Raw genomic sequence first — 21,932 nt, 5'->3', positions numbered from 1 at the left:
GCACCCATTCTCTCATTTTCTATACTCATACCACTCACTTCCTCATTCATAACCACCTCTTCAATCTCTCCTGTCTTACTCTCCTGCTCTTCCACATCACTTCCCGCTTGATCGATTCATTCTCTCTCACTCTACTCACTTCTCTACCTTCCAGCAGCAGTCTCTCCAAGCGACTTGCACCATAACCACTCAAATGCAGTCCATCGCTCCCATACAGTTCACTTCATCCTTCAAACTCATTCCACACATTAACAAACTGTACTCCCATCTCCTCACACATTTCAGCCAGCATATCATTCATAATCCTTGCTCCCCGCCTCATCTCACCACAGTCATACCTAGGCAACATGCTGACTACCCTTCCTGTCACACTATTCTCTTTTATCCTTCTAAGCAGCCTCCTGATATCCATTCTGATGTGCTCTTTGTCCTCTGTCAAATCATTTGTGCCAATTAAAACCATCAACTCCTTTGCTCGCTTCCTCCTCATATCCAGTGCCGCAATCATGGAAAACATACCTTGTGCATCCTATCATCCAGCACACCTTTAATAATGGAGTCACCATATAACGCCACTCGCTCATCTTTCGTTAACTCTTTCATGCCATCATGATTAGTTTTAATAGTTTTTACCCTTTTCTTAACTTTTTCCCTTTTACCCTTTTAATTTTTCTTAACTGATGTTATATGTTTCATGTGACTTTTGTGGTCCTCATTTTGGTTTGGCTGTTTATTTGTTGTTGCACAAGGCAGAGAAGTTGCATAATGGATGGTAAATATATGAATAGTGTAGACTTATTTTGCTGTGCACATGCATGTGCACAGCAAAGTAACGTTTAAATATACAAGACAAGTATTTACTCTTCTGTTCAAGAAAACATGAAGTGTTTATATATATGAGGGAGATTAAGCCCACACTTGGTGATCTCCTTGCATATACTGCATCATATGCATACTTATTTAAGAGGGTAACTAAAAGGTACACATTTTGACAATGCTATTTGTGATCCTACTGGGATCACAAATAGCATTAACGTGGATCACCAGTTTTTCTGCATAGTTGACATGTAATAAAAATAATCAGACTTGCCATCAGCCATAAAACCAATACTGCATGATAAAACATTACCAGTTCCAGAGCCACCTGAGACCTATATGACATCATTAATACTGGACTTGAAAGTGCATCATGTTTACGATGCACCAGATCCAGGTTTCTGTTCATGCCGTTATGCATCTGATAATGCAAGTAGTTGTGAAGGAGCTTATGAGAAAATTTGAATCTTATCAAAATGCAAACTGAAATCTTTAAGTTCTTGAATGAATAGTTAAAGCTACCATGAAAAATGGGGTACAGAAATCACTTTTTTCAAAAGTATTGCCAAACTCTAGAATTATTTCTTTCTGCAAGTGTGGTGACCTCATGTTTCATAATAACATTGTTTGAAAAAGACCAAACCTACCAAATCCACCATTGCAGCTTTTATAGATTTTAACGATGCCTTTGACAAGTTGTGGAGGCAGAAACTCTTTTCCAAACTTTGTCATATTGGAATAGAAGGGAAAGTTCTTAACTGGATCTATGACTTTCTAAGAAATAGAACATTTCGAGTTAGAATAAATAATACCTTTTCCAAGAAAGTGAAAATAAGACAGGGACTCCCTCAAGGGCATTTTGAGCCCACTCCTTTTTCCCATCTACTTGAATGACTTAGATAAAAATATAAATAAAGAAACAAAGATAGTATAATAAATTTAGTTTAATCCTTTATCCAAGTGTAAGCAAACTTTGTTTGCTCGCACTCGAGCTCGACCTCAATAAAGATCGAAACTAGTCTGGGTAGTGGCCCTTCCCTTAATGCATAACATTATACATATCCGCAAAGAGATGTGTTTTGCATTATGGGAGATACTGAGATAGGAGTGATGTTAGCTTGGTCCACCTTTGCTATGAGTTGCCCAGTGTTGTACTATCTGACCCTAGACCTGAAGATACTTTCAGGTGCAAACTTTGTTTGCTCACACTTGGATAAAGGATTAAACTGAATTTATTATAGTTTAACCAAGTGAAAAATAAACTTTAAACAAATATAGCTATGTTTGCTGATGATTTGGGCCTATTCTCAGCTCACAACAACCTAAAAACAGCAGAAGGTTACTTAAACAAAGCCATTGAAAGTTTAGCTACTTACTGTGAAAACCAAAAAATCAAAATTAACCCTACTAAATCAGAAATCTGTTTTTATACTTTTTACAACTACCTCAGAAAGAGTGGAGACCAAAGATTAAGCTAAACAGTCAACTAATTACATTTGAAACCCCAAATACCTTGAAGTTACTCAGGATCCATCACTAAGCTTCAATAAACATATCAACAATGTTGCAGTCAGAGTAAAAAGAAGACTAAATATCATGAAAAGTAGCTCAGGTAAAGAGTGGGGAACCGATGCTAAAAAAAGTCACATATACCTCTATTATCCGTCTCATAATGGAATATGCTTCACCAATCTGGATGCAAACATCACAAACCAGTTTAGACAAGCTTATAAAAATTCAGAAAAATGCAGCTAAAATTTGTGGACTAAGGAATACAACTCCTGGAAAAATAGCAGAATTCAAATTCAACTTTGTTCCTTTAAAAATTAGGTGGCAAGAAAATCTTTCCAAATTTGTAGAAAAAAGCCAACCTTGCACATCATAGAACAAGTGAACTTTTTAAAAACTGGAAACCAACAAAAAGAATAAAGAAAAAATCAACAGTTCATGAAATCATAGAAAATAAAATTCCCTTGGATTGTCCAAATAAAATAGCCGACTACCCAGCATTTCCTCCAAATCAGACAGGAAAAATATAGTTATCAACTCTGAAATAGGGAAACATGAGAAAAAAAGCCTAGAAAACTCTGAAATCTTGAGATCATTAGCCCTTTCAAAAATAATGGAATATGGACCTGACTCAATAAAGATCTATACAGATGGCTCCAAAAATCCAAATGCAATTCTGGGAGTGGCGTACTGATCTATGGCTCTCATAATATAGAACTAAAAACAACTAACAGTATTGGATGCAACTCATACCATGCAGAATTAATGGCCATTAACACAGCACTGCAATATTTGGACAAACAAAACCCGAAGAAGTTTATTTTTTTTCACAGATTCCTTAGCAGCCCTTCAAGCTATTAAGAACTGCTACACTAGCCATCAAGAAATACTTAGAGACATAGCAAAAAAACATAAACAAACTACATAAGGATTCCTAAATAATCTTCCAATGGATCCCATCCCATGTGGGATTAAAGGGAAACGAAACTGCAGATGAAGTAGCAAAAATGGCACACCATCAAGTGATACCACAGATTTCGATCTTTTTAAAACCACCCAAAAAGAAATAAAAAGAACATTTCTTCAGGACATGACTCACCACTGGTACTCAGCAGAAAATCCAGGAGCTACCATCAACTCCAAGTTTAATCGCAGTGCCACTACCATGATCTCTCGCCTCAAGACTGGCCACACAAGACCAGTCAAGTTTAGCAATGGCATAAAAGTCTTCCCCATCAGCAAAATCTGTAACACTGAGAAAGCATCACCAATGCATTTGTTAAACTGTATGAATATTTCCAAATGTGAACTGTATAACAACCCAGAAAAAGTGCTGTATAAAATACATGAACTTGACCTCTATGATCTGGTGTAATAATACCATGGGATAAAAATAAAATAAAAAATTGTTTGAAAATGTGATTTGACAAGTGGTGTCTATTTATAGATGCTTTAAAGCTTCGTTTGAAAGACTTGCTATATACTGGAAATAAATATTCCTTTATTACTCTATTCATTTTAAGGAATCATGAGAATATGGTTTTTCTTTCTGAATATATTAAATACCTCACTGTAATATCACTTTAATTGGTATGCAGTTTAGCTTCACAAAATATTGTTGCTTTTTATTTGAGTGAGATAATTGAGCTAAAGACAGGTATTATATGATCAAAAGGGGAATGTGACAAAGCTTAGTACCATTCCAGAAGAACGGTTCTCTCTCTTTCTGAAATGTTATGAAGTTCTTTTGCCGCTGCTCCATGTGTAACTTACCGTATTTGCCGGCGTACAAGACTCACCCCCTTTTTTGTACACATTTTTTAGAAAAAAAACTTTATCACTGAATGTAATAATGAATTTACAGTATTTCAAATATAAGTAATAAGTAGGTCTACTTTCAACAAATACCTAATCTAACTAGGAAAAAGTACCCACCTTTTAATCTTCTTCGTCAAAACCCAGAAATTCATCTCCAGAGCTAAATGAAGAGACATTTGAAACCTCTTCTAAATCAGAATCTGATTCCTCATACAACAAATTGTCCTCTGTACCATCCTGTGCATTACTAATGCCACACTTCTTAAATGATTTAACCACTGTCTCAGTTTTCACACATCCCATGAAGCTTTGACCCATTCACAAACTTGCAAAAAGCTAGGCCTCTTCCTTCTTCTTGATGGCCTAACCTCGAAATCTGAAGACTGCATCCAGCTGTTCCACTTCTCCTTCATAAATCCCTTAAATGGTTCATTAATATAGACATCTAAAGGTTGAAGCTAACTAGTTAGACCTCCTGGAATTACAACTAACTGAGTTTTCAATTCCTTGAGTTTATTTTTAACGTTTTCTGTTCTGTGAGAAACGAAACTGATCCCATACTAGCAGGGCAGGCTTCTTCAATAGTCTGCCAGGGTGCCTAGACCGAAGTTTATCTATCCATAACTTTATTCCTCCTTCATCCATCCAGTCTTTTGCATGAAAATGTACAAACACTCCTTTAAGCAGTTTTTCTTGGGGTAGTGTCTTCCTTTTAAAAATCAATAGTGGCAGCAATTTTGTCCAATCAGCACAGCAGGATAAACAACCATGTAATGAGTTTTTTTGTGCCCCAAAGTTTTAACAGTAACACCTTTTGTGCCCTTGGAATCTACAGTTTTGTTTGAGGGCACATCAAAAGTCAGAGGAACCTTGTCCATGTTTCCTATTTGCTCAAGTTCAAAATTTTCTCGTTTCCTTGCGTTAATGACGAATAGATGAAATTCGATAATTTATTCTTCATATTCAGCTGGCATCATTTGTGATAGTCTGCATACATAGCCAGTTTCTCTTCATGAATCTTGAACACCATGATGCTGATCCAGTAAAGTTGGCAATCCCTCTGTTAGTGACTATTGCTTTCGCTTGATGAATAATCATTTTTGTAGACACTGAAAGTCCTACTTTTCTGCGGTCTAAAATCCAGTTCTGCCTCAAGTTCTGGCCATTTTACAGTTCCACTTCGTAGGTTATGTTTACTGTGAGTTGCTTTTTTTAGATTCTCTTCCTGATTCCTCCAAGTTCTTATCATTTCTTCAGTTGGGGATGGCCCGAAATGCCTCTCTGCAGCCCTGTTTCCATGTTCTTTAGCATACACAATCACATGTAGCTTGTATGCAATATTGTAGCAATGCTGACGTTTTTCAGCCATAATTTGCCAAGAAATTTATAGAAAATTTAACAGTAAAAATTTATCACCGTTCACAACAACTGCAACAACATGCCCATCCACTGAACTCTACGTAATTGGAATGCTCTCACACACCCCAAGGAAGCAAGAAAGAAATCACATAACTCAGAACAGAGAAAATTTCCAGAAATGAAAGTAATAAAAAACTTCAGTATCGGCATATAAGATGCACCTTATTTTTCTGACCTATTTTCAAAGAAAAAAAGTACATCTTATACGCCGGCAAATACGGTAATTTGATGAAAAATTATATTAATACTTGGAATAAGAATAATGATGGTTTCTAGTATTTAAAGAATGAATTCCCAAGAATAAACTAAGCAGAAATTAAAGAGGATCCCCCACAAATTCATATACTTATGAATTTCATGGGCAACACAAACACTACGGAAGCCTACCAAGCAGTTATTGTTGTTTATCGAGTCGGTTAAAAGTGACAGTTATAAAGATTTTATCTTCTGTATGCTACAGATAAACAAAAGCGATAGAAGAGAAAGGTGTATATTATTAAAGATACACTTTCTGCTTTCATATTTCAGTTTATTTCCTCTCTATTTAGGTGGTTATTGGCAAATATGCCTAAATCATTTCATCAGGATATTTCTTATACTTACTTTTTACTTTTAATGGTGTTTTCACTGTTCAGCAATTGCCTTATAATCCCTTCTCCACTGTGAACTATCATTTCATTTCAGGAATCTTCTTGCAGTCTCCAACTCACTCTGTCACAACAACTCCTCCTCTTCATATAAGTCAAGGCCATCTTCTCTTTCATCTTCCTGATAGTGACCAAATTCATCATTCGCTTGTGCTATCTCTCCTGTGGCATCCATTGAACATATCCATACCATTGTAAAGATCAACATGCCAGGAGGCCTATCACATTTTCTCACAAATTCAATCTCTCTCTCTCACTCTCCAGTATGGTCTCATTACGAACTCTTTGAAGGCAAGATATACACATACTTCATCGTAAGCTATCCATCTCCACAGCTGTTATATGACTCTTCTGCTTTGCATTGAGTATCCATCCTTCTTTCCCATACACCAGAACACACTCTACTATCATTTAGAGTATCATCTTCTTGGTTTTCTGCCAAACTCTTGACTCCATAACACACAATTCAGTTGTTTAATGGCAGTATGGGCTTAGTTGACTATCATCTACATCTTTCTCACACATTCCTAATTTATGAATAATAGATCCTAAGTATTTGAAATGATCTACCTTTCTTGACTTAATTAAGTTTAAATTAAGAATTAGATTTAAATCTCTGCCTTCTCTGCCAAATATTTTGTATTGGTAAAATTTACTTTTAGACATCTCATGCTGTAAACATTAACCAGTTTCCTCATCATAAAGTTGGTGTCATCCTAACCTTGAGCAATTATCACTTGATTATAGCAAATAATAGTGAATGAATGACACTGTTTCCAATCTCAATTCTCATAGCAGTACATGAAACATTCCAACTTTCCAGCAATGTATCAGGTAAATCTTAAACAAGTATTTCTTGTATCAAACACAAATACTCAAGCAAGTGGAACCTCTGTATTCTTGTTAATTTCTTTAATAATCAGAAGAAATTGCTAAGATAAAATAAGGCACTAAATCACCAGGTACTCATAAAATTCAAAGCCAGCCATTCTTTATTGCCTAACCAATTATGAGTTTCAAAAAAGAAATTATCTTTAAATATTATAAAAACATCAGAAATGGAAGCTGATCTGTCAAACACATTAAGTCCCAACTTACCAAATGTTATTAATATCTCAAAAAATGCAGGCAAAAGAGTACCATCAATCTAAATAAAAAATATGCAATGCTATTGGGGCCTCCCATTAACTGAAGGATGAACTTAATATCATAGCATAAGGCCATAAGGTTGCCATTTCAACCAAATGTATTCCTTATCTAGATTTCATGTGCAGCATTGAAAAGAACATCAGTCATCTTTCCAGTGATCAAGCTAATAAACTTCATTTTAAGGTCATGAAAAACATTTATGATCAAAACCACTGGAGCTGAATACACGACTTTCTGAGCTGAAAGCCTTAAAGTCTAAAATGCAATAACAATGTAGTCATTAGAGGCTGACAAAGGAAACATCACAGTAGTGCAAGACACCAAATCCTATGAATGAAAAATGGAATTACTCTTGCGTGATTGGAATACATATTCTAAGATTAATAATTTACAGCAAACTTAATTAGCTTAAAAAAAACTATTGGACAAAACAACATCCATAGGCCAAGAAATTGTTAAAAATCTCAGAACTTACCATGCATGACCTCTCAGAATATATGGAGCACCAAAGCTACACAAAAGTAATTGCCCACATCAATCAACAATAAGCATAGGCTTATTGTTGATTCCAACTACAAGATTCCTGTCAAACTCTCTTCATCCTGTCACTGGCTACTCAGCTTCTGCAATAAAAAATTCCACAGAATTTTGCACTAGAATACAAGACATTAAACGGACATCTTCAGATACGATTGCTAGTTTTGACATTGTCCCTCTTCATAAATATTCCACATAACGAAACTATAGACCTTCTAGCTCAAGAATTTCTAGAAGACATAGATCTGTTCAAATTCACAATCACATCAGGATACTTTACATGGAAAGGACAACTATACCAACAAGAGGACGAAACTGCTGTAGGTTCACCATTATCATCTAACCTAGCAAATTTTTATCTGGAAGTAAGAATCTTTTCTCTTAACCCAAAACATTCTATTTGGCTATGGTACATGGATGACATATTTTCAGTATGGAATCACACACAGCCAGAACTCCATTTATTTTTACAAAAAATTAGCAGTCTACATTCCCAAATTAAATTCTGGATGTTAGAAATTTCTGGATGTTCATATCCAACAAAACCCTGATGAATCGCTTTTTACTCTGTATTCACAGTACATGAGAATGCTCCATCTCGGAAATATGGCATCATGAAATCCTTAGTGACCAGAACACACGAGATTTGTCCTTCCTAAGCTGCCTCAAACAGGAATTGGAAACCATTAAACAAACAGCTCTTTTAAACAAATTAAACCCAAGAACAACACAAAAAATAGTTAACATTAACACCACTCCAGGACAATATCCAAAAGAAGAAGTAGGACTACACAAAACTTCCATACCTTAGATCAAAGGCTTCTCTGAATGAGTTGCAAAGATTATAAAAATATATCAACCTATCTCTTTCTTTAAACCTATTAACTAAATTCATAACCTAATATCCTCTCCAAAAGACAAACTTTCAACAATGATGCTATCTGGAGTATACCAAGTCCTGTGTTCATGCAATCTGTCATACTATGGGCAAACATGAAGATCAGATCTACAAACATATTTCTGAACATCAAGATCACATCAAACTTATCAAATAACAAAAATTAGGCTTAGTTCAGCATTGATTCCAATGGGAAAACACAACTTTTATATGCAGATTTGTGTACAGATATGAAGGGCTATTCAAAAACAGTACTGAAGCTCTACTTCATAGACCAAACCTTAATCGTAATGATTTCCTTATTATTCCAAAAGTTTTTGAAATTGTTCACCAGTCCCATCAATTCTATAAAATAGAATTAATATATTAATATATTAATAGAATTAATATATTAATATATTAATAAAATTAATAATTAATATATTAATAAAAAAATTAATATATAATTTTATAAAATTAAATATTTTATAAAATAGATTGTATCATAATAATTAATTTCATTTATCATTTCAGTCCAATAGTTTTAACAAATGAGCAACTACTCGCACAGAGGGATTCAAATTTAGCATATGGTCTGTACTGTTTTATTGTTCAAATTTCTTACCGTTGTTCTTCACTCTCGTTGATGATGCCTTACGATACGTAAGGCAAAATATTTGTAAAATAAATATTGTATTTTACTGTCGCATGCATGTGGATGTTTAATTATGGAAACTCTACATGTCTTCTTGCTATGCAAGAAAAACATAACATGAGTTCTGAGGAAAGCAGAACAATGACCAATTGACATCAATAGCAGAATCCTATTAAAAATAAAGATATATTATCAAAAAAAAAAAAAAAACTGGAGATTGTTAATATTCAAGAACGTGTAAGCAAATGCAATCTAAGATGCTATGGTCACTTAAACAGAATCGGAAAAAGATTAGCAAAACAGGAATTTGAACCAAGAGTAATTTAAAAAAAAAAACATAAGAAGACATAGTAGATGATGCAGTTAGAGCTGCTTTGGAAGATCAGAAGGGTCTTTCTAGCTGATCAGTCAAAGACCAGACTAATGTGATGAGTAAAAAATGATGGTAGACAGATTACTTTGCTTGATGAAGATGGGACTGGTGACCAATGTAGATGGCATAGTTGAGCTAATTAATGATCACATTATTAGAGTGTTCCATCCTGGTGTAGCATGCTTTTATTCCTAGAGGGATAAGGAATGGTGAAGTGTTAGAAGTGAATGAAAAGGATGTATTCAGAATACTGAGTACACTAAATATCATTAAGACAGAGAAACTAGATGAAATTTCACACATGGTTTAAGGGATTATGCTGTTTAACTGACTCTTCTGTTAACTTGACATTTAATTAAGGTCTTGCAATGGGAGACAGATTCCTGGCGAGTGAAAATTGGAAGGAGAGTAAGATAGTGCCATTGCAATAAAGGTGTTGGTGGTATAATAGAGGTATCAAACTATAGACTTGTTTTGTATTTCTTCTGTAGTTGTTAAGATTTTGGAGAAATTGGTAAGAACTCGTATACAGAATTTCACAGATGAGGGCAATGTTATTTATGCAGGCCACCATGGATTTGTTCGAGTGCTGTTGTTTTAGTATTCTGGTTACCCTTTACAATAGAGTAACAAGAGCGGTGGATGAGAGTAAGACATTTTCTTGGATTTTGCAAAGGCCTCTCACAGGGTGCCACATGACAAGTTGGTTTTTAAGTTGCAGCATATAGATTTGGATGTCAAGTTAGTAGATTGGATTTGTAACTGACTTTCTGATATATGGAGTTATATATGGGGAAGCAGTATCTGGGAGTAGGAATGTTACAAGTAAAGTTCCATGGGTTCACTACTGGGACCATTACTGTTCATTATTTATGTCAATGATATTGTCACAGGCAGCAACAACTTAAGTCACCTTCATTCTTCCAAAACACAGTTTTGTCTTTTTTTCTGACATAGAAAAAACCTCAGTTCTTCTCCCCCTTATCTTTGACAAATGATGCTTAACTGTCCAGATCAGATTGCTCTTCTCAGACTTGACTTCTAGCCTTTCATGTCATAATCACATCACTTATATAGCATCATCAGCTTTCAGAAAGCTTAGCAACTTCTTTTATTCGTTACTTTTCATCTGTCCAGTTACTTACTTACTCTGTGTAAATCTCAAATCTTCCCATCCTTGGAATACTGCACTTACACTTTTGGTGGTTCACCTAAGATCTCTCAGAAAATTTCTTAGTGTGCTGTACAGAAAAAAAGCAGTTGAGTTGATAACTCCCCCCCTCTCTTCCCCCATCTTTCTCTCTTTTCTGGTTTGCAGTGGAACTGCTGACTCACTGAATCTACTCTCCATCTACCTGAGTTTTGTGGAACAGACCAGCCTCCCCCATGAAGTACTCCATCAAGACTTCAACCTCCAGCTCTCTAAGAAGAATATCAACTTATTACTTTGCTCTTGACTCCAGCCAACATATGCTGCATTTATTTGTTATAGGCCTTGTAGCCTGTTGTGTATGTATAAAGTTAAAAAAGACTTCCCAGAACAAATCATTCCATAACCTCTAAGTTGATTAATTTTCTGTACATGAGTAATAAAATAAATATAACATTATTAAATATTTGGTTATTCCATTGTTATTACTACTAGCCAGAAAATTGCTTAACTTATTAAGAAATAAATCTCCATTACCCAGATGCTTGTAGTAATTCCAACCAACTAGTATCTACTTTCTGAATGTTTCTGCTACCATAATGCTGGACCATCAAAAGAAAGACCATTATATGTTTGATTCTGGTTGCTGATTAGAAGAACTTTTTCCAGGCCTTTTTTGATTTCTAGTACCGGGTAGTTATGTAAAAACCCCTTCATGTCAGAAAAATTGATCTTAGAACTGAATTTATGCTCTCAGATAACAGTACAAGTGTTTAGAGTTTACAAGTTAGTAGTAGTTTGCTGTATTCTGTCCTTACTGTCTTGAAAATCATCAAATAGCCAAGAGCTCAGCTACTGTTGGCTCACCAATCCTCTCCCCCCCAAAAAAAAGAAAAAAAAGTTAGAGTTCCCATTCCATCCCAGTCATGAATGTTTAACACTTTTTTTTATTCCCTCTAGAGAATGAAAAAAAGGTGTTAAACATTCATGACTTATATATATTTATAACCAGCTCATAAGTTTGATTGCCATCTTCTTGTGATGCCACCTAATAACACGTTAGTCCACTTCTCTGTGCAGTCATGGCTCACGTATGCCTAGGAACTGATTCCACAAGGTGTTGAACATTCTCCATACATAACTCAACCCATGTCCTCTGCACCAACTACATGTTTATGTTCATTCCATGGAGGATCTGCAATTCCCACACCCCATTCTAGCATATGGGTTCTATGGGCGAAAGGACTTATATAAGATGGATGGGTTACATTTGAATGGAGTTGGTGTACGGAGACTTGAAAGAGTGTTGATGAATGATGTGGAAGTGGATGTACATACTCGGGGAAACTAGATTTATTAAGAGGGGGGGTAGATATGCAGACTTTAGGGGGGCAGTTAAGTGTATGAATGAGTATATTATGCCCGAGCGAGTACGACGGACAACAAATCAGAATGGGATAGTTAGTATAAGGCATCAAAGTAGGGATGGGACAAATGGGCTTCTGCGATTCATGTACACTAATGCCAGGAGTATTAGGAACAAGAAGGAAGAGTTTTTGGCCATGGTTGGCACTTCCAGGCCACAGGTTGTCGGTATTAGTGAAACATGGCTGACAGAAGATGATGGGATTGAATGCGACGGGTATAGCGTGTTCAGGAGTGACAGGGTAATAAAAAGGAGGGAGGAGTGTTATTGATTATAGCTGATGAGCTTCAGCCAAGGAGTATAGAAGTTGAACTGCAGGATGGGGAAAAAAGCACATTTGAGGCTGTTTGGTGTGAGATAGAATCTAGCAGAACAAAATATACAATTGGGTGCTGCTATAGACCGGGTGATGGAGTGGATGGTGGGGATAGTATGCATAAGCAAATAGAAGAAATGAGTGGAAGGAGGGTAATTATTATGGGTGATTTCAATTATGGTAACATTGACTGGAAAGAGGAGAGGGCACATGGGAGGAAGGAATTGGATTTTATGCGGTTATTAAGGGACAACTATCTACGGCAACATGTATTGGAAAATACCAGGGGGCAGAGAGTGCTGGACCTAGTAATTGCAACTGAGAATTTGGCTGTAACGAACATGACCATGTTGCCACCAATTGGTGAGAGTGACCATAAAGTCATGACTTGGGAGGTAGCTAAAGGAGTCGAATTTACAATAATTAAGACAGGGTACATGTGGAATTACCGGGCTGGTAAGTATGACAAGCTTAGGTGTGTGCTTGGCTCAATGCTATTGCATGTAAAACTGCAAGGGCTGGATGTTGATAGTGCATGGGAGGTGGTTAAGAACTGTTTGCAGGAGGCAATGGTTGACTGTATACCAATAGTCCGAATAATAAATCAAGTAGGGGTTAAATGGATGAATAACACTATTAAGCTTGAGTTGCAAAAAAAGAAACAATTGTGGAGGGGAATTTAAGGAGAAGGGTGACCATCAGGCGCAGGAACAGTATAAAGCTCAGGCCAGGATGGTAACAAGGGTGGTAAGAAAAGCAAAAGCAGATTACGAAAGGAAATTGGCCACGCAGACTAAAGAGAATCCCAAACAGTTTTTTCAATATGTTGCAAGTAAAAGGAAAAATGCTCATGGTAGAATGATCTTAAAAAATGCTGAGGGTAGGGAGGTAACTTGAATCAGTCGATATTGTGGAATTACTGAGCGAGCGCTTTGCAAGAGTATATCATCCAGGTGGTGACTTTGCAGGAATGGAAGAACCAACAGCTTATACTGGAATTGTGATGAATGAAGTAGAGGTAACTAGTCTATTACAGAACCTCAATGTCAATACATCTGTGGGATTGGATGGTATACCAGCTCGTGTCGTACGTGAAGCGGCCAAAGAATTGTCAGTGCCCTTGACCATTTTGTTTAATTTGAGCCTCAGGACTGGGTCAGTCCCAAGGGGGTGGAAAGATGGGAAAATAGTTCCACTGCACAAAGGTGGTTCCAAGGCTGCTGTTGAAAATTACCGGCCAATCAGCATAACAGGAATCATTATCAAGGTCTTAGAGAAAATAGTCAAGAGGAAAATACAAGATTGGATAGAAGAAAATGGGATACTGTATTGGGGTCAGCATGGTTTTGTGAAGGGTAGGTCATGCCTCAGTAACTTGCTCACATATTATAACAGTGACGGCTGAACTGGATTGGGGTAATGGGTTTACAGTGGTTCTACTGGACCTTGCTAAGGCCTTTGACAGGATACCACATGGAATTCTAATCAGTATATTGCAGCATATGGGAATGGACATAGGGTTGGTGAGATGGATAGGAGGGTGGTTGACGGAGAGATATCAGTGGTTTACTCAGGAGTAGAGTCCATGAGACAGCCTGTGACTAGTAGTGTGCCACAAGAATCTGTTCTTGGACCACTGCTGTTTAATTTGTTGATAAATGATATAGGAAAGGATCTGAGAGGAACAGTTCATTTGTTTGCGGATGATGCGAAGTTGGGTAGGGCAATAGTGAATGCAGATGACGTCAAAATTTTGCAGGATGATTTGGATAGATTGGAGGTCTGGGCTAAGGAGAATGGATGTCAATTTAATGTGGCAAAATGTAAGGTTATGAATTTTGGGGTGAAAAGATTGGCAGCAGTTTACTGCATTGGTGGAACCGTGCTCCAGGAAATTGATGAGGCACAAGATTTAGGAGTGTTGGTGGATAAGGAATTAAAATTTAGGGGACACATTGCAAAAGTGGCCAAATCAGCTCATCAAATCACTTGGTTGCTGAATACGTTGACAAGCAGGTTATTGTTCCTCTGTATCGAGCCTTGATAAGACCCCATCTCGACTACTGTGCTCAGATTTGGTCACCTAGGTTTCTTCTTGATGGGGAGGAGGTGGAGAGGATCCAGAGGCGAGTGACCAAGATGATAGCAGGTCTGTGGAATGAACTGTATGAGAACAGGTTGAGGATTTGTGGGTTGCAAAAATTGGTTGATAGGTGGAGGAGGGGAGATATGATTGAGACATTCAAATTACTGAAGGGTTTCTATAAAATTAATTCAGAAGATATTTTTGAGAACAGGGCTGGTTGTGGGAGGACTAGGGGACATCCATGGAAACTGGGCAAACGTGTGGTTAGTAAAGGTGTTAGAGCTGGGTTCTTTACTTTTAGAGTAGTGAATGAGTGGAATGCGTGCCCTGAGTCTGTTGTGGATGCTGTGACAGTGAATGAGTTTAAGGCAAGGTATGATAGATACTCTATGAATGTCGAATAGTTGTGATGAATATCATTTGGGGCCTCCCTCGATGAGTCTAATGACTCCCTGGAGTTGCCCGTAATAATAATAATATCCCACACATGTTCAATTGGATTACAATAGTTGTACGAGGCCAATGACAAGGTGCATTATCCTGTTGAAAGATGGCACTGTGGTCAGGGTAGAGCTCCTTTAGATATGGATGGAGTTGTTTGGCTCACAGGTCACTGTAGTGTTCAGCACCATTCAATGTTTGTGGGATAATAACCAACAGACTTAGGATGTACCAGGAAAAATCTCCCCAGACCATAGCACCACTTCCACACCTGTTGAACTCCAACTATGCAACCACAGGATAAGGCTTCGTGCTGTTTATGCCAAATGTGAGCCTGGCCATCAGCATGGTGCAGCAGGAAGTGACACTCATCACTACAGATGACCTTCTTCCATCTGTCGAGTGTCCATGGCTAATGTTCCTTGGCCCATGCGAGGCATTGTTTGTTGATGTCTGCCAATCATCATGGTTCCCTTTGTTTGTCTCCAGCTGTGGAACCCCAGGCACTGCATGTGGAAATGAGTCGAACTGACCGGCTGTTGTACTGGTGTTTGAGCTTCAGGACTGTTGCACATCGTTGCTAAGATACCAGTCATGACACTCGACGCTCACCTCTAGGATCACGCATAGCTGATCAATGTGAGCCCTTCTTCTGGATGTCTGTTCATGGTTAATCCAGTCCTGATACACCCTTGATACAGTAGTATGGGAGCAACCAACAAGAGCAGCTGTTTCTGAAATACTGGCACCTGCCCACCAGGTCCCAACTATTTTTCTGTGGTCAAATTGGCTTACATTGCCACATTTCTCCATTACTGGTAAATGTTTACTGATTACTTACAGAGAATAGGTATGCCCATTTATAGTGGCTGCATGTGATGTTGATATCACATAGTACTTCGTTATCATGCCAAATATGTAAATTGGGGGTGGGGTTCTTAATGTAAAGGTAACTCAGTGTGTATATAAATCTCAACAAATTATGCAAAACCCTACTTGCCATGCAAAAAATTTACTCACCCAAGCCTCTCCTCTCCATTTTTTAATGATATATTCCAATAGGAGTTCCATAAAATGATTAATAATGCTAACATGGTTGAGAAGATTTTATTAAATAAAAAAACATTCTGCAGCTACTCTCCAGCTAGCAGAATCTACTCTGGCAAGAATATTTGTCGAGCCCTGTATATATAAGATCTGCTTTTAAGCTTGGTTCTCCCACCTTTGAGACACTTTCAAGATAGTAAAATTCTGATACTATAATATTTTAATCAAACAAAAAAAAGAAATCCAAAGAGAAAGATCCAAGGGATCTTTCTGGATTTCTCTATTGCTTAATAGAGAAACCCAGGTGTAGAATATGCTGCAATTTTCTGGGTTTCTAAAACTAAACTACACTGCTCAGAAACAATTGGAATCGGTACAAGGAATCATTCTATAAATATTCATAACAGAAGAGAAGACCATGTATCCTATTCTGCTTGAACCTTGAAAGAATAACATAGTAAGCCACTTTTTATAATCTGTCACATAAAAGGAAGTCCTGACTTCCTTTTATGTGACATAAAAATTTCTTTCCTGGCATCAGTTTAGTGATTGAAGGAGGAGAATCAGAAACATAGAAAGTCAGAAGTTGCATTAATTTTTTGCAAGAGACCAGAAAACCTGATTGCCACTTGTTAACAACAGGTAAATTGTCTGCATTTGGTCTTTTTGGAGTAATCATTTGGATTTTTCAATGGTTTCTTGCAGTTGTTTCCAGCTGCAGTGTATGGGAATGTGAAAGCTAGTGTTTTGGTTTTAACCCATTTTGTGATATGCTGATTTTTTTAATTGCCTTGACATGCTTTTTTGAAGGTAATGATCAGGGATTTTGAGTGGGGTGAGGGATGAAGGCCTTAATTCTACTTAGAATTATTTCTGTTATTTTGTCAGAGATGTTTGGGTCAGGAGAACAGAGAAACATTAATTCAACCAGGAATTACTGGAGAAAGGAGAAATAAAAGTCAGTTGTAGCAGCTATCCCCTTTGGCACCATTGTGATGCCCAAGGACATGACATTGAGGATGGCTCGATGAAGTACATACCACAGTAAAGGAAACTTGGACAAAGTTATAGTCTGAGTTGTCAATAAGAAAAGATATTCAGTGTATTTGGTAGAACTGGTTAAGAAAAGGCAAAACTTATTAGCAAGATAGTAAGAATTACCTCAAATGTACTAGTTTGAGTTACAGTTGTCAGAGTCTCCAAGGAAAATAACCTGATTGTTTAGACTGTAGAAAATCAAGCTTTAGAGATAAATGTTCAAAGAGGTCAGGGCGACTATTACACTTTGGAAAGTAATAAAGACAATAGATGAATGCTACAGTGTGTGCAGGGAAATTTTGAACCACAGCAAATCCAAAGATACTAGGTTTAACATTCTCTGCCATAAGATGCTTCATCTGAAGTATGTGCCTTTTTTTTTTTTAAAAAAAAAATTTATATGCGTGTGTGTGTAATCCAGAAATTCTTCTCTAGAGACAAACATGAAACATTTTCGAGCCATTGCGTAAACATGAAGTGATCTTACACTATGTGACACAATCCATCTCCCTCTTAAAGACAGTCACGAAGGACAATGCCTATTAGCAGTATTCAAACCTGCAGCCTGTTGGAAAGCAGGTACATTAACCACTCAGCCAACTGGCTTATCAGAGGCCTGAAGTGACAAATGGTATGTTTGGTCTCTCTCCAGATCAGGGTTTCTGTTCCCACTTCCCCTTCTACATGCATTGTGAGTGATACCTTTTAAGGGCATGCCAAACATACTTGAGACCTCGACCTTATCCATTTCAAGGGTACATCAGTTACGAGTCAGGAGACTTCCTGGTCAAATGGTGTGTAATTCCACTGCCATATATACTCTGCCAGGTTGTGCTTGGAGAGGGAGCTCAAGTAGTTGCATGTGAGAAATGCTGTTATGCAAGGAGACTGCTCACTCTGTGTATGGATGTCATGTCCAAGAGTCCACTGCATGTCTCCATTCTGCTCCTCTGTCTCATCACGGATGAACTAATGATGAATCATACAAACAGTGACACTGCAACAAAAATCAATCCCAGCAACAACAACAACAACAAAAAAAAAAAAAAAAACAGAACAATCAAAACATACAAATTATGCCAAAATCTCCACAATAAAAAAACTCGCTTTCACATCCGCTTTACTACCATCCATGGCATTAACACCAACATAAATGACGTTCACCACTTGAGTCATTCAGACCACACCCAAAGCCATTTGCTTTTCAGCAGATAGCTTAATTAGAATCCAATGATTTCGACCTCCTCTGGCTCATGGTTCCCTTGCTCCATTTAGTAGCAATTTGCTGCATTTATTGGTCTCCAAATTTCAATGACCACTGATATCTCTTCACTTTCCTCTTCATGAAGTTCAACCATTCATCTATCCAAATATTGAGGTCATCTTCCTAAGTGACCTTAATGTTCACAATTCCAACTACCTGACGTTTTTCGGCACCAACTGGGCGAGATGCAAAAGTCTTTACTTGAGAATCCTCTTTGCTCTCCTCCCAATATTCTTGATCTCTTTTTAACCAGTTCTCCTTCTAAATACACTGTAGAAGTCATCTCTCCTCTTGGTAACTCAGACCACAATCTTGTACAAGAGTCCTCTCTCACAGAACACTCTTCCTCCAGCCACTCTTGACTTTGTATCCTTTGGCACTAAAAAGGTGCCAAGCAGGACAACCTCTAGAATTTCTACTCCTCCTTTCCATAGTCTGAGTATTGCTTCTGCCAAACAACTACTCTGAGCAAGTCACCACACTGGCATCAAGGCCTTCATTCCCCATTTTACCCAAAATTCTTATCCACTTTCCAAACTCTTCAACAGAAAGTGTAATAAAGCATTATAAGGAAAAAAAAAAAAAAAAAAACAGCCTAACCTTCGCTTAGTCGAAACTTATCTCCTCCCCTTCAAGTTGATGCAGTTGCTTCTGGTCCCTTGGCAAGCCCATCAGATATATTTCAGCTCACTTGCACTTGTCTCTCTCTCTCTCACACACACATCCTGCTGGCACCACTGTTATAGTACCTAAGGATAAAGGTGACCTCCTGGCATCATTATTTTCCTCCAATTCCTGCATAGATGACCAAGGCAAATCACCTCCTACCATCCAGAATCAAGTATACAGTAAGCCTGCTATAGTTTTTTATCAAAAAAGACATCAGAAAATTACTAAATAAATTCAACATCAAGTCTTCTGGTCCTGATGGCATTTCTCTAATTGTATTCAAACATTGTGCTCCAGAGCTAGCACCTGTCCTGTATTGTCAATATTTTATACTTAGCTGGTACTTATTCCAGTGCATGGTAAAATTGATAAAACTTGAATGGTGGAATCCACACTGTAGCAACCGATAGTGTGGATTCCACCATTCAAGTCCACAAGCTGACCTCTTAACCTGCATCACCCACCTCTGGACAAATGCCATAGAAAGGTTCAGAGAAACATGCTGTTACTTTTGACATTTCCAGAGCTTTTGACTGTGGTTGATGCCAACCACAGTCAAAATGGCACCATCCTTACAGGCTATCCTGTAATTGGATAGCCCATTTTCTTTCTGATTATTCACTGTGCATCATGGCAAAGGGCTGCCTCTCTTCAGGATTACTCTCAACCACCATGAATCCTAATCATAATCACAGTTTTGTGTACGACAATACTCTTCATTCATCCTACTCATGTGGCAATCCATGCAGTGCTCAGTTATCTTAAACATTGATCTGCATACCATCCTCCTGTGGGATGAGGGCAGTCTGGTTACCTTCAATTCCTCCAAAACAGTCTTGCCTTTTCTCTTGCAAAGGAGATCTTAGCTCACCTACCCTTACCTTCAGTAATACACAAATCACCAGAGAAGATCATATCACATCATCCAAAAAATTAGGTATTCTCTTCCACTCAAGATGCTATATTACACCCACCCAGCTACTAATCCATACAAATTCCAAATCTGTCCATCATTAGAATAATGCTCACATGTTTTGTTTTAGTGAAACCTAAAAATTCTTGATTATTACTTATATGAAGAGCCAAAGGCTTCAATTCGGCGATGTGAACTTATTTAAGTTAAGGGATATTACATCCTATGTTGTTTCATAGCCGAATAAGAAACTCAAAGAGTTTCATGCTGAATATAGAAACTATATAAAGTTCCTTGAATATGTCCAGAGGAGAGCAGATCAGTTCATTGATGAGATCACTCTCTTACAAACTCGCTTCATCATCTATCTTGCAGATAAAATGTTTCAGCACTGTGTGTGTGTTTCACAAGCACTTCAGTCACTGCTCCTCTGAACTGGCAACCATTATGTCTTCACTTTCTGTTGCACCTGTTACTACAAGAGCAGTACCTGCCCTTCATCCCTTTTTGGTGCAACTGCAAACATGCCAAACCTGCTTCTCCTCTTTCTCTTTTATTCCATCTACTTCTGCCCTCATAAAGTATTCCCAAACAACTAGCCTACAACTCTTCATGAGAAAAATGTCAAGTCAATAAACATCTGTCTCAATCCTCACTTGCACCCCATGCTGAGCATTTATGTGCTTATACGTCCTTCGACCTTTCATGTATAATATAAATGTATTAAAAAAAAAAAGGCTTAACCTGTACTGACTTCGTGGTGGTGTGCATCATGCATATTAGTTGTAGAAGAAAAAAAATTTCAGTTGGATACAAAGTAAATTTTGCTTGCCCTTGCCCAAAAATACTCTTTGTTAATCTTTAACCTAAGTGTAAGTAAGCAAATAAAGTTTGTTCATGAAGTATTGTATGTAGAGGAGGTTGATTTCTTATATCAATTGCGTCAGTGTTTCATAATGCAAAGACCATTTCCTTACAGAAATGCTCAAGCACTGGGCAAAATTCAATCAGATTTGCTGTTTAGAATCCCTACTAAATGTTTTAATAAAAGTTAAAAATAAAAATGCATTCATTTTATTTACAGCAAGACTAATTTCTTTTCTTTTTAGCTACTGTGAAAGTAGACGTAAAGTTTTGTTGGAACATGTACATGAGGGTTATGAAAAAGACTGTTGGGAGTATACTGAAGAATGAACATTTTGCTTATGTAATGTATTTTATGCAGCCTGATAAATTTTTGTTCAGCTGGTACTTGAAATTAAATGAATAAATCTGTTGTTTTGAGTTTCCTTAATTCTTTTAATGATTTTTTTTTTCCCATTTTTCTATTGAATATTGAGCAAAAGAAAATTTTTAAGTTTTTGTAAAACATAGTACTTTACATATACCATATAATACTTTTTGGTAATCAAGTACAGCCACTGGAACATGGTTATAAATAGTAACAATTCATCACAGAGTAGTACATATGTAGCTTTCATTACCACATGAAAGCTACATATGTACTACTCTGTGAAAAGCCATGTGCACGCAGCACTAGAATACTTGTTCGACTAAAAAATCGATAAACCACAAGGTTGATTCATCGTCATTTTGGTGAATTTTATGATTATATTGAACTCGCTGATAATTTTCTTCACCTCCCCCAGTCCTGAGGAAATTTAGCCTGTGAAACCTCACCGTGCTCACACATTTGAAAAACATGGCATGGTGCTATACAATATGCTGATATTCTTTAAATTAGTTTATATCTTACTTTACGAATTCTAGATTAAATCTGTA

At 37.2% G+C, this 21,932-nt stretch overlaps 1 protein-coding gene across 1 annotated transcript in view; it reads left to right on the top strand.

The window, feature by feature from the left end:
- Positions 1 to 21,426, top strand: part of LOC150098132 (E3 ubiquitin-protein ligase arih1-like) — a 214,068-nt gene extending 192,642 nt beyond the window's left edge. Inside the window, exon 14 of the mRNA XM_090406578.1 lies at positions 21,260 to 21,426. Within this exon, the coding sequence (XP_090262704.1) occupies positions 21,260 to 21,344 (85 nt within the window). The 3' untranslated portion in view covers positions 21,345 to 21,426. The remainder of the gene's footprint in view (positions 1 to 21,259) is intronic.
- Positions 21,427 to 21,932: the final 506 nt, after the last annotated feature.

This window comes from Typopeltis vanoorti, chromosome 16 (genome assembly GCF_054136105.1).
Source record: "Typopeltis vanoorti isolate ZY-2024b chromosome 16, IOZ_Tvanoo_1.0, whole genome shotgun sequence".
Taxonomy (NCBI): domain Eukaryota; kingdom Metazoa; phylum Arthropoda; class Arachnida; order Uropygi; family Thelyphonidae; genus Typopeltis; species Typopeltis vanoorti.
Note: the sequence above shows the minus strand (reverse complement) of the source record. Positions and strands in the feature narration are given on the sequence as shown.